The sequence below is a fragment of the Brachyistius frenatus genome, unplaced genomic scaffold (genome assembly GCF_029030835.1).
Source record: "Brachyistius frenatus isolate BFR_SWC_R1_liver_20210118 unplaced genomic scaffold, ASM2903083v1 Contig_143, whole genome shotgun sequence".
NCBI lineage: Eukaryota > Metazoa > Chordata > Actinopteri > Embiotocidae > Brachyistius > Brachyistius frenatus.
In genome coordinates this window covers 329163-346092 of record NW_027210742.1, presented here as the reverse complement: position 1 = coordinate 346092, position 16930 = coordinate 329163, and the positions used below count along the sequence as shown (strand labels likewise).

Here is a 16930-nt window from a genome sequence, read left to right as displayed (position 1 = left end):
AACCACATATTACGTCACACAACAACGCTTCTCAGCTCAGGAGCGTTTCACCTCAGAGTGTCTCACGAAACCAAAATCGGTCAAAGACGATTGAATCTATGATGACCAAGTGCATTTACAGTGACATGGAAGTTAATCAGTAAAAAAAAGCTCCAGGCTTTTATGGATAAAAATAATGTTAACTTAGTTTTTAAGCATCCTTCACAGTCTGGACCAAGTGTTGTGTGGAATAACGTTCAGTTTAGAGATTCAGTTGCCGTTTGTTTCCTTAAACATTCAAACTTAATGATTTCTTGCATTTTAGTCAGAAGAAATTCACCTGACATTAAAAGTCGAAGAGGTTTAAAAGTGGATTTTGGGCCAGTAAAGTTAAAAGAGACATCATAGTTTCACAGCTCACCATTTGTTGGCTGATTCCACCGTCTTTAAAGATACTGAATCACATGGAGGTCAGACCACTAAAAACAGACATTTTAATGGATTAGAGGCTTGGAGCTTTTACTTCCTGCTGGAACAGCTGATAAAAACACAGAACACCACAAGATTTTTTTGCAAAGTGTATATCCTTTATAAATTATAGCCTTTAAATATAAATTATAGCGCCTGCTACTGTCAGAGGTTTCTTTCCTCTTTTGGAGGTTTTTCTCCCTTACAGGGTCATTTTTCCCTACTAGCTTACATTGAAATTGTTGAATTGTTGAATTGCTGGGTTTCTGTGTATAATGTTGTGAAGTTATATTGCACTTAGATGTGTTCAGTGCCATGAAATCACCTGTGTTGTGATTTGGCCCTACATAAATAAAATTTAATTGAATTAAATTTAAGCATGGAATCTCCTGAACAAAATTCTTGGTAACGACTCTCGAAGAATGAGATCCTTGTAAAGGCATCCCAGTTATAAACACTGTATATATACTGGATTACAAGTGAGGTTCCATCACAGTAACTGAGCCTATGATACAAAAAAAAGAGCTGCTGCACCTCTGTCCCACCTGAACACAGACGTCAATCTCTCAGTCTCTGCGAACCGAACCAGAACAACCAATCAGCACGCAGCTGAAGGACCCAAACGCTTCATCTTTGGCAACTTTGATCTTTGCCGGGAAACAGTTAAGTAGCGTTTCTGTAAACATTAACGAACAAGAAATTAAAAAAGCCATGTTTCTCTCTCTCTCTCTCTCTCTCTCTCTCTCTCTCTCTCTCTCTCTCTCTCTCTCTCTCTCTCTCTCTTCTCTCACACACACCTCTTGTTAATCAGTTCATTTGGTGCCATTTGAGGTGTTAAGTGTTGCATGTTGCGAGGGATGTCACACAGGTTTGGTGCGTGAACAGGTGTCGAGGTAACCTGCTGTACTATATATTCCTCTATAGAATACACATAAACTAATGAACACTTTGATCAACAACCTGAGTGTGTGTGTATGTTTGTGTGTCAAGCCGTTAGCATCCTGGTTCTCAGGTTTCAGGTATGTGTGAGTGTCACATTCAGGTGTAAAAGTGCCACGGTGGTGAAATGGGGTGATTCTCACCAGAAATTGGATTATTAGCTAATTTGAACAGATATAACGGACAGAACATGGCCATTTGTATGTGTGCGCATAGGAGAGAAATGTCCATGTGAGTAAATGTGCCTTTTTTTATCTCTATTGTTAGCTTGCATTCACACTAAACAGGTGTTTTCCACCATTGTCTTACTTGTTTTCTAGAGCAAGTAAATCAGAAAATGCTGGTTTCATGTTGTGGTGATGACTCCACCACAGGACCACAGGAAGAGGGAATGTAAACAGTTACATGGATCTAAAATGTTCTTTCCAAATCCTGATTGAATTATTCTTATTTCCAAATATACAAAGAAGAATAAAATAAGAATGTTTGCACTCTGCACCAAAGAAAATAAGAAAGAAATATGTTGATTTTCATCACTCGGTTAGTAATCCTGTTCCAATCTTCATCTCTTTTTGATTGCATCTCGAATCTAAATCCTGTCTCCCAAATCTTTTGTGATACTGTTCCAATAAAGTTGAACCAAAATCTCATCCTAGTACCCTCCTAATCTGATTAAAATCCAAAATCCTTTTACAAATCCTGATCCCATCTACATGAAAACCTGACTTTGTTCCCTTCAAACTCCCTCCTGACCCAGTCCCAAATAAAACTGGATCCTAGTCTCAACCTAGTTCCCTCTTGTTTCCTTCCCCAACCCATCACAATCCTGTTGAAATCCTGATCCCAAACCAACAGTCCCAGCCATAATCCCACCATAATCTCAGGGGATCCTTTCTTGTTCCCATCCCGACCCTGTACCAACCCAAAACTCATCCTGATGTCAAACCCCCTTTTTATACCCTCCAGATCCAATCCCAATAAAACTCGATCCCAGTCCAATCCAAATCAGGTTCCATCATCATCCCTCACTCATCGTGTCGGGATTGACTCCTGATATTCCCTTTCTGTCCTAATCCCATTCTAAAAGCATCCTGGTCAGGCCTCAATCTCCACCCCATTTCAAAGAAAAAAATATTTATAAATCAATGAATAGGCATTCCGACCATATTGACGTTGAAGTTGTTGGATGTCTCACATTTTGGTTTTTGGACTGGATTTTGGGTCGATTTGGTTTTGGGACAAAAGAGAAAGAAAAAAAACATTTAACAACAATGTTGTTATTTGTGTAAATGAGAGAAACAAAACACGCTCACATTCATAAACTCCTCAGGGATCTTTCTGCGCTCGTCTAAGTGAGAAAGAGGACATCTATCACATTCATAAGGACACTGACACTGTCTGTGTGTGTGTCTGTGTAGTTTAATTGTGAGCGCTTGGTAACAGTTTTGCAGTTCAATTCAGCTCATAAAGTAAAAGCCAGAAAAACAGAGAAACCCCTGCAGAGCGAGCGAACAAAGGCAGAAATCCATCATGTTTCCGATGAGAAACCAACGAGCCCCCGAGTGAGTCACTACACTGACTGAATAAATGTTGCTTTCCAGACTCACACACTGTACACCTTGCACTTAGAGAGAAATACTGCTGAACACACTGCATGCCATCGGAGGAATGTTGTGTGTTCATGCGTCATGCTGTTCTGCGGTAAAAGCTTAGCCCTTCAAATCTCCTACTAACAGCAACTAATGGTAGGAACATTATCTGGATCAACCAACAGTGACATCATCCGTTGGTTTGTGACATCCGTTGTGGGGCTTCGAGGTCGGATTTTGGCTGGCAACATCTTGCTAGTTCGGTGCGGTTTGGAGCAGGAAGTGACCATATTTGGACGAGCTGGGGGCAGAGCTAGCGGTGGATCTGACTTGATCTGATTTGGAAACCCGACGATACTACGTCCCGCCAACCGAAAGCTGTAACCTGACTGCACCACATGCCTGTCAATCAAACAGACCCTCCCTCCCAATAACACATATTTTTTTAGGCTGGATTATTTTTAGAAGAAGAAGGACTGATTTTAGCTCGCAAAAACCAAAAACACTTGTGGAAAAGATTTATTGACTTTCAATTTTATGCGACTAGTTAAATGGGAGTCTGGGGAGCCGGAAACTTTTTGGAGTCAGCCTTTAGTGGCACTTGGTGGTATTGCAGCTGAAGGCACTTCTGCATCGGTCTCATTTTTCAGACCCGGAAGCTACGTCCACTTTTATATAGAGCCTAGGATCTGGATATCTGAACAGATGATATTACGAAGCATTAAATCTATTACGGCTGCCATGTGATCACACCCCAAAGCAATTTAGATCGACACAACTCGTAAAACTTGTCAAAGTAAAGGTCAGGTGACACAGTGACTTCTAGAAGCTTTAGGCTAACGCTACTTAAAGCAAGACAATGTAACTTCTGTTAAGCAGCCTGTGGAGTCAAATTATGGTCCAGCAGGGCACAGAGGTTAAAGTGGTGACATTGACTGGTCTCCTGCTATAGGCGGGATTTCCCTATGGCGCTGTGGATTGTCTATACATATTATTGAATATCCCTCTCACCATGTCACAGCCGTCTCTCGTCCCATCGTGTCCTGTCACGATGGAAAAAGCCTCTCTTTGCTGTGCAGCTGGGACTATCCTGCCATTGCGAACAATTTCCTTTAAACACAGATTCTTTAAGTCCAAATGGTAGAAAGCTGTGGTGCTAACTATCATCATGCTGACACGGGACAAAAGGAGAAATCAGACAGGGATTTCACAGCTTCAGGCCTAATGCAATAAACTGCTTCATCAGGTCTAATTATACTGCAGCTTTTTTCCCCCCCCAGAGCTTTAAACCACATCTCCAGTCTTCATCATCAAAGACAAGTTCGCTCAGTTTTCATCACATGGTTTGGTGGTTGCGTTGATGTGGGAGGGCATCATAACCATGGGGTGAGAATGTGGTCATGTGATACGTGACATGTGATGACAATTTAGCTATCTCCATGACAACTAGGCAAACTCTACTTGCTGATGAAGACTGTGACAAGCAGTTAATCGCTATTAAGTGAACTTTGAGTAATATATGTATATATAAACTATATTTTTAAGATCACAAACGAATTTTCAACATCGATAATAATTAATACAAATATATTTGAGGGTAAGCACGATAACGACTGACATCATTGGGAACTCAATGTGGCAATAATGGATGCTTTTATAATAGCAATGCGGGGAATGACAGAGTGAAAAACATGTTTAAAACATATAAAAGGAAAATTTATAAATAAATTAATTGGGGGAAATTTAAAGAGAAACTAGTATATAAATAAAATAAAAAATGAATAAATTGACATTGACATTTTATCAATTTATTAATAGCAATATTATTTTCAGGGCACATTTATTTTTCATTTTGGCAGTCTTGCTCCCTCATAACCTGCTCATAGTGTTTCTTTTTATATGTACTTACTGTTTTAAGCTTTAGTAAATCAATAGCTGGTGTTGTGCTATGCTACATTATATTGAAAGGTGTTTCTAATACCTCTTTTATCATTATGTCCAGCAACAACCATGTTCCTATGGGTGGTTTGCCCCAATGAAATAACACTTTTATGATGTGCCAGAGCTACTTTGAAGGTTTAGGCACAAAGACAACTCAAAGAAAAAAAGAAAAGACAAGAAAAAAAAAGAAAAAACAAAGTACTTTGTTCAGGTTCAGAGGACGTGGGAACATGTCTGTGGGTTTCATAATTTGCACCAATGCACCAATCTGCCAGTGAAAGCTTCATTTGACACCTGTAACTTTTCACACTTTTTTCGCTTTCTGCACATTATGACAACTCTTCCAGAACTCAGAGGGTTCGAGGACTCGGTTTTAAACTCTCGGTTACCTTCTGGTCCACGATGGAGCACGCCACCTCCCGGACCTGACTGAGGCTGAGCTCCGCAGCGTCCAGCAGCACCGGCTCCCGGCTCAGACCGATCTGGATGTGGAAGGAGATCACACTACCACCTCCACCACCACCACTACCACCATCACCACCTCCTCCTCCTCCCCCGGTGCCGGTGTTGGTGTTGTTTGTCCCCCCAGAGAACGGGAGCGGGCTGGGCGCACGGATCAGCGGAGGCGCACTCATATGAGCCTTTTCCCCCGTGGTTTCCAACTCTGCCAAGAAACAATTAGAAGTCACGACGAGGAAAGAAATGACCGCACGGTTGGTGGAATATGGGAGAAATTAACAACGGGGTCCAGGTGGAGCAGCCAGAGAAGGGATTTTGAACCGTGGAGACGTTGCGGGATGCTCGGACGCGCAGAACTCCCCAAAGCGTCAGAAAAGCGCAAAAACAAACAGTTTCCGACAGAAACGACGACCGATTAACTACAAGAAAACTAAGTGAAAACGCGCAGAGGAGCCGCAAAGAGACAGTCAGAGGAAGGGTGTGAACACAGTGGGAATTAGAAAAGCCATAATGACTACATGACTGGACCAGAGAGCAGCGTGGAAACCGGTGATGCGGGTGACAGAGCCATGGACGTCAACAGTGGCTGGAGAGGAAGAGGAGGAGGGGAGGAGAGAGGGAAACCTCCTGGACTGATGGATGGTGGATGAGTGACGGTTGGAGAGATTCAGGCTTCAGTAGCTGAGGCACAGTTGGTTTCATTTGCCGTCTTGATTCCTATTTTTAAAGCGTGAGTTTCACTTTCACATGTAAATTCTGATGGTTTTAGATTAAAGACGGTTTGAAGAATGTTTGGAATGGATTGCAGCTCTACAAACTCTTAAAAAAGATATTAAAAGAGTCCTTTGGGTAAAATTGTCATTTTTAAGGGTTTCGTTGAAGGGAAAGTGAGAGATTTAGGTTTATAACAATTTAAAATCTACTTAAAAATACTCCAAACAGTTTCCAAAAAACCTGCAGACAACCAGAAGTCACTTTAAAAAAAAGTCTTAACATTTTATTAATTAGCTTTCCTATTTTCTATGGGTTTTATTTAAAATGGTACAGTTCATTTGAGAAAATTCCCTCCACTTTAAAACTCAGAACATTGCCTCTATTATAACAATATTTATAATAAATAATACCAGATTTAAAAATGTGAGTAGATTAGTAATCATTATCTGTTTGTATCCCAACAATAAATACAATTACGGTGGAGAAAATGTAAATTTGTTTTGTTGGCTATAGTCTAAAATTAGTCAGAGAAGCCTTAACAAAATTACCTCCTAAAATGTTATTTCCTGACATCAATGGCGGCTGAATGACGATGATCTCGATGGATGCAGTAAAAGAGGGTTCATTATCCACCCAAAAACTTTAAAAAAAGATTGAAATAGTAAAAAGAAAAAATTAGCTGAATACATATTCCCTCCATTTGAGACAACCGACCAATCAGAGCACTGGAGCGTTTTTGACACCATATTTGAACATCTTCTGGCTTTAGTTAAGAGCATTTTGTATCCAGTTTGTCTCCTACTTTGGTTTATTTTCCCTTCAATTTGATCGAAAGTGCTTTAATTCAGGCAAGTGTTGGGCCATCAGGTAATTGTTTAGTCCAGGCATTTTGCTGCTGATCAATTAATCCCCTGTTGGTTTTTTTTTTTGTTTTCCAATAAGGGGTTAGTCGTGTAAATGCTTAGTGTCTGCAGGTGTTTTTTTTTTTTTTTTTTTAGGGGGGGGGGGGGGGGGCTGTCCAGGATTTAACTTGAGCTTGCAATAAAGTTGATTGGAAAAGTGAGGGGGAAAAAAGTTGTGATTACCTTCCAACACTTCCTTCCCCGTCATCAATGGCAGCTCCGACTCCAACCTACACGGGTGGATAAAAAGAAGATGGATCAAACAGACATTCAGTGCTCAATATACAACTTCAGAAAAAAAACATTGCAAACAGTCATAACACAAATTAAGATCTTCATCACTGCGACAACGCGCGCACAGCATTTAGAAAACTTGCTGCAAATTCAGTACTGTCCTGCGAAAAAATATCCACTGACGTTACGTTTTAAAGTTAAGCAACCTCTAGTGGTCGTGTAAATGTCGACCATCTTGTGTCCCAGAGAATTGACCCACTTCTATAAAGTGAGTTCTGACACAGAAAATGGTCGTCTGCTGTGCTCTGGAAACAAAAACTTTAAAGTTACGACTTATTCATGTTGGGTTATTAAGAAAACACTAACAAGCACTACGTTGCTGCAGGACGTTTCATTGTGCACCTGTTGCATCTGTAGAGCGACGCTGCTGTCGGCTCGACGCAGACATGGAGTGAAGGGTGCCGGTTGCTGGGAGACACACACAATATACATATTGTATATGTACACACAAAGACTCACTTCAGGCAGCCCTCCCACACTTCAACCTTTCCTCCATTTACTTCCATTTATTACCAAGGATGATGCCAGAATTGTGGCATATGGTGTGTGTGTGTGTGTGTGTGTGTGTGTGTGTGTGTGTGTGTGTGTGTGTGTGTGTGTGTGTGTGTGTGTGTGTGTGTGTGTGTGTGTGTGTTGTTACAAGTATCTTCGTGAGGACAGATTTCAGATTTGACCGTGGGTTGGAGGATATTTTTGGAAATAGTGAGGATGTTTTGGACGGTCTTAGCTTAAGGAGAGCTTCAAATGGCTGTTTGAGGGTTGAGACTAGGTTTAAGGTTCAGGTTTAGGTTCAGATTGTGATGGTTTAGGTTTGGACAAAGTGTACAAAACTGTTACTAAGTGTCAGAATAACTAAATATAAATACATATAATTAACTTTTCAATAAATTAGTTAATGCAAAAGACAAGATTTATGTCTGGGTGACCTTCCCTGGTAATAATTACAGCTGATTCTATCTACGGACTTTCACTGAACTTGGAAAGAATTGTCTTTATTTAATCCGCATTTTATCAACTCAGTGTGAGAGTCAGCTGTTGTTTTGAAAACGGAGGAAGTCAAAAACTGTTTTTTTGCCAGTCAGATGGAAACAAGATTACATGTTCTGATTCTTCAGGAGACGCTAAGGCAGGAAAGGAGACCGAACTGCAGACCTGACCGAGATGCAGATCGAGAATGACGACGAGACATGGGGACAAGTGGGAGTCACATGACAGAAACCAGGAGGAAAGTCTGAGGACATGTGGTGGGAGGTCAAGGAAACTCCCAACTTTCAGATTTCAAAATACCAAAATCGACAACATGCCTGGAGGTAGAATCAAAAATGAACATGGGACGTGCCGCCAAAGTGAATATCTGGAGTCAGGAGGGATAAAATGAATGTGTTCTTGTTTTGCTGACAGTCGTCATAGTGAGCAGCAACTATGATGAGTTGTAACCATGGAAATAGTTCTGCCTCCTGCCTGAGACAAACGGCTGAGTGACGTTCGGTTTGATCAAATTTTGCTCTGCGGACCATGTGAGGGGTTTCGACGCACGCTGACGACGTGTGACGTCCGCAGCGATCTGAGCTTTCCTGACACGAGTTTAATACTCAATCGGAGCAGAGCAGAACCTGGAGAAAGGGATTCAATTTTCAGTCAGAGGGAGAGAGAGAGGACGTGACGTCCGTTGACTATCCCGTCACAAGTGCTGCAAAACGCCGTGTGCGATATCGAATAATGTTCCTGCTTCGTCTGCCAGTTGTGCTTATAAATCTCCCCCCCCCCCCCCAAAAAAAAAAAAATCAGACTTTTGTTTTCCTCTTTAGCTGCAGTGATTCACTCGCTGACAGAGTTCAGCTTCCCTGCGGGTCCGCCGGGGCTTGAAACTGTGCAGCGTAGTAGTTGTCCTTATTTATAGAGCTGTTTGCTAAAACAGGACGATGACGATGAGTCAGAGCAGCTGATGCTTTGGCAATAAAACTTCACGATGGAGGAACTTTATTTGCGAGCAGGACAAGAAGAGATTCCTCGTTGGACGGCACAGAACCTTTGGCTCAAAGTTTTCTTTTCCTGATAAATGACTTGTATGTATGTAAGTAATTCAGCAAGAACTTAAGGGATTTGTTTGGGTTCAAAATAACGCAAAACTGAATTAAACGTGATAAATTTAACAATCTGTAACATTTTCTTTTGACCTGCGGAAATCAGTTTCACGTGTGCTGTATGCAGTATGTCCATTGAGCACGCTTAGTATGCATTCATCTGGCAAGAGAGGGAATGTCTCACCAGACAGTAGATTTAAAAACTCCGTAAATACAGAGATTGATCTGGTGGCAACTGGTAGTAGTTCGGACCCAGCGATCTGATTGGTCGACTGTACATTTGGAAGGTGCTCAAATCACCATAAAGCATCACACCCTGCTCATCACGAGAAATATCCCTCCGCCTTCTCAATGGGAATATATAATTGTAATTGCATATAATATGCAATATAATGTTGTTTTTACTTGTTATAGGCCAACTAATTGTGACCCGTTTGGCAAAATCTGGTCTCTTTTGGTCCTTTTTTGTCACTCCGTCGATATCTTTTTTCAGCGGATTTATTACTTACAAGACTGAGCAAGCTAAGCTGTTTACTGTTTCTATGTGACGTATTTATTCAGTTTGAGAAACGATCTCTGGAAAGCAATAAAACGGACTAGAGTTTGTCTCTGTTGCTACGTCGTTGCCAAAGTCGGACTATTTCCTGGAGTAGTAAACATTGCATACATTAATTTCGCTTCTACTCAGGCCACTGATTGTTTTCCAGTTGTTAGTCATACCCCATGTGTTGCCATGGAAACGGAGCTCCCGCTAACAAAAAGTTTTATATTTTGAGGGCGAATTGCCCCACAATATGAATACACTTTGATTACATATTTTATTTAGTTGGCAACTTGGTGCATAATAGCAATATTACACTCGAGGGTGTGCTTTAACATGATTATTAGCACTTCAGTGGTGCGGTCAGGACAGAGGCGGTTGCGTGTAATATTGCTTAATTGCGTGAAATTGTTTGGTTTGGCTGTAACGGATGTTCATTTGTATTTAAAAGTTCTGCACGACATAGGTTTAAAGTAAAAGCACGAAAACAAGTCTGTCAAACCACTTAGGTAAAAGTATATAAGTAAAAACTGTGAGAGCATAATGAATAAAATGTGTGAAGACAAATAAGAGAATATCTTTAGCCGAGTCATTTCTTGATATGAGGTGAGTCAGCAAGCTCAACAGTCTGCTTTCAGGAAATCCTCCCACTCTGAGCCCGACAGCTCTTCCTGAACACTTACCTTCGTTGACCTTTTTCTCTATGTGTGACGAAAATAACACATCCAGGACCGCAGTGAAAGCAGAATGACATCAGTCTGGATGTATCAGCAAACCCCATCTCCTTCAAATGACCTTCATATCCTGCTAAATTTGCTATTTGCTATCTGCTTTCTCAAGTACATTTTAAATAGATATCCTTTCATTTCAGTTCAATTTTTTTTCCTCTACTTTTTTTCTTAACTTAATGTATTCTCTTTGTTTGGTCAAAGCGATGCCTCAACCGAGTGATGATGAAAGCGGCCTTCATGAAGAGGGACGACGCAGCGGGGACACAAAAGTCCAGCTGCGACGAGGGTGGACATGTTTGCGCTACTGAAAATGCCTTTACCAAAATGACAAAACAAAAATTGATGCAAAATGACTGCAAACAGATAAATACAACCAAAAAGTAAGTCAAAGATTTATAAAAAAAAAAAAAAAAAAAAAAAAAAATTACCACAAATACACGCAGAATAGGTTTTAAAAGAGACTACCAAGAAGCCAAACAACTATAAGGAGACGTATGGCTACAACAAAGATGCAGAGACACAAAATGGCCATGAGGAAATACAAAACAACCAGATATGTACCAGTTATCACCTACTAAACAGCTAATTACCAACTCAATCAGTCAATCAGGCGTCCTGTCACTCAACCAATCAGAGAAAGACAGCCAATCGGTTTGTGACTCCACCCTCTTAGATTTACAGTATTTTTCAATAATACCATATTCGTAATGTGTGTTTAACACTTTTATTTGATCTTCATTGGTTCATCTGTGGCATCCAGAAACTGAACCAGGACCTGAAACCGACTGCTGATGACCAGTGTGAAAACCGACTGAGAGGAACTGGACCGTAGGGACGTAACAATCAAATTCACTTTAAACTGGGTCAGAATCAGAAACTGGGACAAACCAGGACACAGACAGGACCTCTGTCTCAGCTTCAGGCATTTTCCAGCACTAAACTTCAGTGATGTCATAGAGGAGTTGACCTTTGACTTTTTTGTTATTAAAATGGCATGACTTAATTTCATTCTAATAGACATTAGTGTGAAATTTTGTCATAATAAACGTGTAGCTGACGCTGCTCAGAGCGGGATGTAAACGTTGCTATGACAACATCGTGCTTGTTAACCTACTCGGGTTTGCTCGATTATTTTGTATTGTCGACTATTTTTCTCTTTGACGTGGTTAAAGTAAATTTTTCTTGGTGTCATTTCGGGTTCGCGAAGTAAACTCATTGTTATGTTGCCTTGTTATATTCAGGAAGTTGAAAAAGTTGCATTTTAATTCACGTGACAATATAACCCAGATGTTTTCTACAAGACGCCAGAAAATGCGAGACGACGGGCAAAACAGCAGACTTTTATGATCCCGTCGGATATGTTACCTCAGCAATAAAACTCGAATATAGACATCAGTGCGAAGCGTGGACTCTTTCATGACCAGAGAAGTAACGAAACGTATAAATTCTTCAGTTGTGGTATTTCAGTTGAGATTCTCCACCTGTGTTACCATTATTAAAAATCCCTGTTGCTATGGGAAACAACACCAACAACCACCTCTGAGAAGCAACATATATACTGACTAATGTTTTGACAAAGATTTGGATCTTTTTGGGGGGATTTTTACGAACTGCATTCAGGATCTTAGTCCAGCAATAGTTTCTGTCTGACCTAATCATCGACATATTTATCCACACATATTGGGTTTAACCAGTACTAACTTTTTTAATGTTATTTTTCAAATGCTTTGAGGGTTTTGGTCGGTTGGGATCAACAGTGCGAGCGTTTCTCCGGAGAAGGAACCCGAACTGGGTCGACTCTAATCTGTTATTGTGTTCAGCGTTTGGACAAGAATGGAGCAGAAAGACAGAATTTATCTTGTCCCACTGTGACGAGAATCGCCTGCTCTGGAGGGGGTGAAGAGCTATAAAGCAAGCGGTGCCAGTTCCATTTTTGATCTGGAAAATGTTGGTAAAATATTTGAATTCGTTAAAACTCTGCAGCCAAAACAAAACCCTTTGTCAAATAATTTAGTCACAAGTGCTGGGCCTCTCTTTCTCCTGACACCTCAGGCCTCCTTTTGCAAAGAAAATCCTAAGACTAATGACATGAATAAATGTGTGATAACCCAACAAAACCATGTCAACTATGCAGGTAAGCTAACACCTAATAAATCATCTGTAAATATAATTGTAAAAAAAAAAAAAAAAACTTCTCACAGCGACTCCTCTGTCCCCTCCAACATGGTGGTCTGCCTCGCTACAGGGAGCACGCTCAGGATGATCAGACTTTCAGCAACACCTCAAAACTGCAAAACACACACACACACACACACACACACACACACACACACACACACACACACACACACACACACACACACACACACACACACACACACACACACGCCACTCGGTTACTCTCAGTTATTCACACACCATTGTGGCAAAAAAAACGAACGCACACTGTTCATTCACACTCCTGAGCGCACGCACTCGCTGTCAGTACGAACACACTCCACTCTTGACAGATTTGACACCCACCACCCGTCGTTACATTTCTGCACCCTCACCCCCACCCCCCTCCCTCCAATGGGTGCTATTCCCGTCACCGTGGGGTGTGCGCGAGAGGCGGCAAAGTGCTAAAAAAGCCACCGTCTCCTTCCCAGCAAACCTAGTGGCGTTTGTTTGCATGTTGTTGTGCAAATGTTTTGAGGGGAAGTTTGCCGACGGCGGCGCAGCGGCGAGGTACAACAGTAGTCAGAGGGCAGCGGTGGGAGGGGGGGAGTGTGTGTGTGTGTGTGTGGAGGGGGGGGGCAGGGAAGCGCAGCAGGAAACGGCAGACGTGTCGTTCTGCGGGGTCACAGGTCACGCCTCCCGCATGTTAGTTTTGTCTTAATTACTTTTCACATTTGCGGAGATTTTACCTCACTTTCACAAAAACATAAAAGAACCCCACAGAAAACAAACATTCTTCAGATGCCGTGTGTGTGTGTGTGTGTGTGTGTGTGTGTGTGTGTGTGTGTGTGTGTGTGTGTGTGTGTGTGTGTGTGTGTGTGTGTGTGTGTGTGTGTGTGTTGTTGTTTTTCTTGTCTCCGAGACAGACAATATATGTGATTCTTCCTCTCCCGTCCAATCAGGAGCTGCCAGTAGTTACTCGACTGCTCGTACAGCTCAACAAGTCTTTCTGTGCAAACTTTGTTTTGGACATGATGCTGAGTCATTTAATAATTCAATTTTAAACGGTAGAATTAGATACTAAAATGTACCAACATGTTGATTAAACATGTACCCGACACGCTACATGCCGATGGAAGCTAATAAACGTCGATATAAGAAAGTTCAAGCGGAAGAAACTGAGGGAGAGAAGATGTCTCCATCTGTTGCAGTTGTTTAATTACCGTTCATTTGCGACAGCTGATATGAGCTCCCACCTCCCACGTTTGTCATTTTTAACCCCTGAAAAAAAAAAAATCCATTCAGTCAAGTCACAGCTCCACAACTGCGAGGCCAAAATTAACAACTTTGAGCTCCATGGATGACACACAGACACACACTTTGGAGAATCTTGGGAAACATCAAGTCTCTGCGTCTCCATCAACAGTCAGAGTGAAAGCTGAAAACTTCAGCAAAAATGTACATTTCAATCAAACCTAATCAAAAGCTGTAAATTGCAGCGGGTCGGTCACACTGATCTTATTGAAGCGGTTGTCAAACTACTGAATTCCATTCAAAAACCATCAACTTCTCTCATGACATACAAAGTGAGTAAATGTTTTCCACAGGTCACTATGATGTCTTTAAACTCACATTCATCTGATCAGTGTTGTCCATCTGAAAATAATTCCATTATTAATCAGATATTCAGGCCTCAAAGGGAGGTATGTTTGGGGCGTGTCTGGTTTGATTGACATGCCTGGGGTCATGAAGTTGTTTTGCTTTTACTTTTGCTTTTCTGGTTCAAAAATAAATTTGAATGTTTTTCCTACTCAAAAACATACAAAGTTCTGTCTTCCAAAAGTATTCCTTTATAATATTTTCATTGTTAAGGTAATGTAGCTAAAAATCAGATTCTGGATTCACCTCAGTTTCAAACACGTGTAGTTACTGTGTTTTGTCAGCATCTCTATATCATAACTTATTAAAAATGTGCATCTCTTCTTTGAAGCAGGGGCAAATGTTTTTTTTATGGCTGACAGACAGCAGGACAGAACTGCAACAATAAAACTAGAATTTATGCGCAGATGTGTCAAGAGGCAATTTCATCCACAGAAACATGATTCTACAGTGTGTGTGTGTGTGTGTGTGTGTGTGTGTGTGTGTGTGTGTGTGTGTGTGTGTGTGTGTGTGTGTGTGTGTGTGTGTGTGTGTGTGTGCAAGTGTATCAGTGGATTTGTGTACATGCAGATGCACACAAAGTGCTGTTTACCCAACATACTGCTGCTGTTGGGTTTGCTCGTGTGTGAGGTTTGATGTGTACGTGCATGTGTTTGGTGTGACTCTGCTACCAGTGTGTGTGTGTGTGCGTGTGCGTGTGCGTGTGTGTGTGCGTGCGTGTGTGTGTGTGTGTGTGTGTTGAAACCTGTTTGTCTGTAAATGAAGCTGAAAGCCTCCTAATAAACATCTTATTTAGTTGCAGGTTGTGTGATGCGACAGCGCCCCCCTCGGCTCACTGCCGAAACTGCCTCCTCTCACACACACACACACACACACACACACACACACACACACACACACACACACACACACACACACACACACACACACACACACACACACACACGATGAAAATCTCTTCCTTAACCTCCAACCTGATCAAAGCCCACTTTAAGCTAAGCTGCCCAAAAGTATGCGGACACCTGAACAACCTGAACATATTTGACAGTGTAATATGAGACACTATTAACATTAATGCACATGTTGAACCTGTGACAACCAGTTACCATCCAAATGTAGCACAAAATCTAACCAAAATATTCGAAGAACAACAAGCAAAAATGTGAATTACTGTGTTTCTGTTCACTGATGTTGTGTGACTATTAATCCATTGGTTGACAGAGCAGTTGGTGGTGCCAATTCTTCTATTGAACACATGGAAGAACTATCGAATCCATGTGGGTCAAACTAACAAAGGGCTTGGGAGTTCTTCAAAAAAAGATTTAAAATGACCATGAAAAGCCAGAACAAGCACAGAGAGTAAGAAACTCAAGGAGATGCAAAACAACTTTTTAAAAGTACAGTATAAACACATAAAAGGACAACCAAGTGACACAAAATGACCACAAAGAAGTACGAAATGACTTCGACACGAGACTTCCCTTCTCTAAAAGACCTCACGTGATATCTCTCTACTCACTCTCAATCAAATATCAACGCTGTACTCACCAGGTGAAGATACAAAACAGGTGAACAAAAACACAAAGGCAGGATCCAAAATTGCATGTATGACCAGGCGTGGCCAAGAAAAGAGAAGCCAAAACCATGATAATTAAAAAGAGGAGATGACAACAGAAGGAGGGAAAACACGGACTAAGTACAATAGGGAGAGGAGAACAACAAGCGACAGCTGAAACTTATTAGGGCGTAGTGGCCAATTACACAAGCAGGAAACACACAAGGGCAGAAAATGAAGTATACCAAGGTTGTGTTCGAACTGTACACTTTTTCACTTTACAGTCCACTACACAGTGCATAAGCCACTTAGTAGTGCAGTTCGAAATCTTAAGGGTAAATTTGAATCACTATATAATTGCTCTACAAAATTGCGAGTTACACCAAAATGTGGTGTCCAGTAGGTGTACGCTGCATCCATCTATGCAGACCATCATGCATCGTAGCCGTCTTCCGACTTGTGTTGGCAACTAAAAAAAAAAGCAGGCTAGGTGTTAATGTTAGCTGCAAGCTAATGTGATTTTTTTGTTGTTTTGTTTTTGTTTTTGGTCCTGGTATGTCCTGATGGCCAGTGTGGAGCACTTGAGGACAGTAATTTCATACGGAAGAACCGGAACAAGTACAGTTTGCCACAATTCTAAATCTATCCAGACATATGAAGTGTTTGCGGTTGCAGATTTGCATCATAGCGAGTGGACGTCTCTCTAAGTGTGCTCTCCTCGTTTGCAACAATCTGCTCTTGCAAGGGTCTGAAAAGATTAACTTACTGTCTGTTCTGTCAAAACACGTTCTGCAAATGAACATATTTCATCAAATTTGCACCATTTTAAACAAACTAATTGAGTCCAACTAGGCACATAATGTATATCACAATGTTTTACTTTGGCTACATGTGGAAATGATAACCTGTTAATTTAAT

General features: G+C 41.2%; 1 protein-coding gene across 1 annotated transcript in view; it reads right to left on the bottom strand.

The window, feature by feature from the left end:
* prkd1 (protein kinase D1) overlaps positions 1 to 6104 on the bottom strand; it is a 35900-nt gene extending 29796 nt beyond the window's left edge. The window contains exon 1 of the mRNA XM_069715450.1: positions 5306 to 6104. Within this exon, the coding sequence (XP_069571551.1) occupies positions 5306 to 5551 (246 nt within the window). The 5' untranslated portion in view covers positions 5552 to 6104. The remainder of the gene's footprint in view (positions 1 to 5305) is intronic.
* Between the last annotated feature and the right edge of the window lie 10826 nt (positions 6105 to 16930).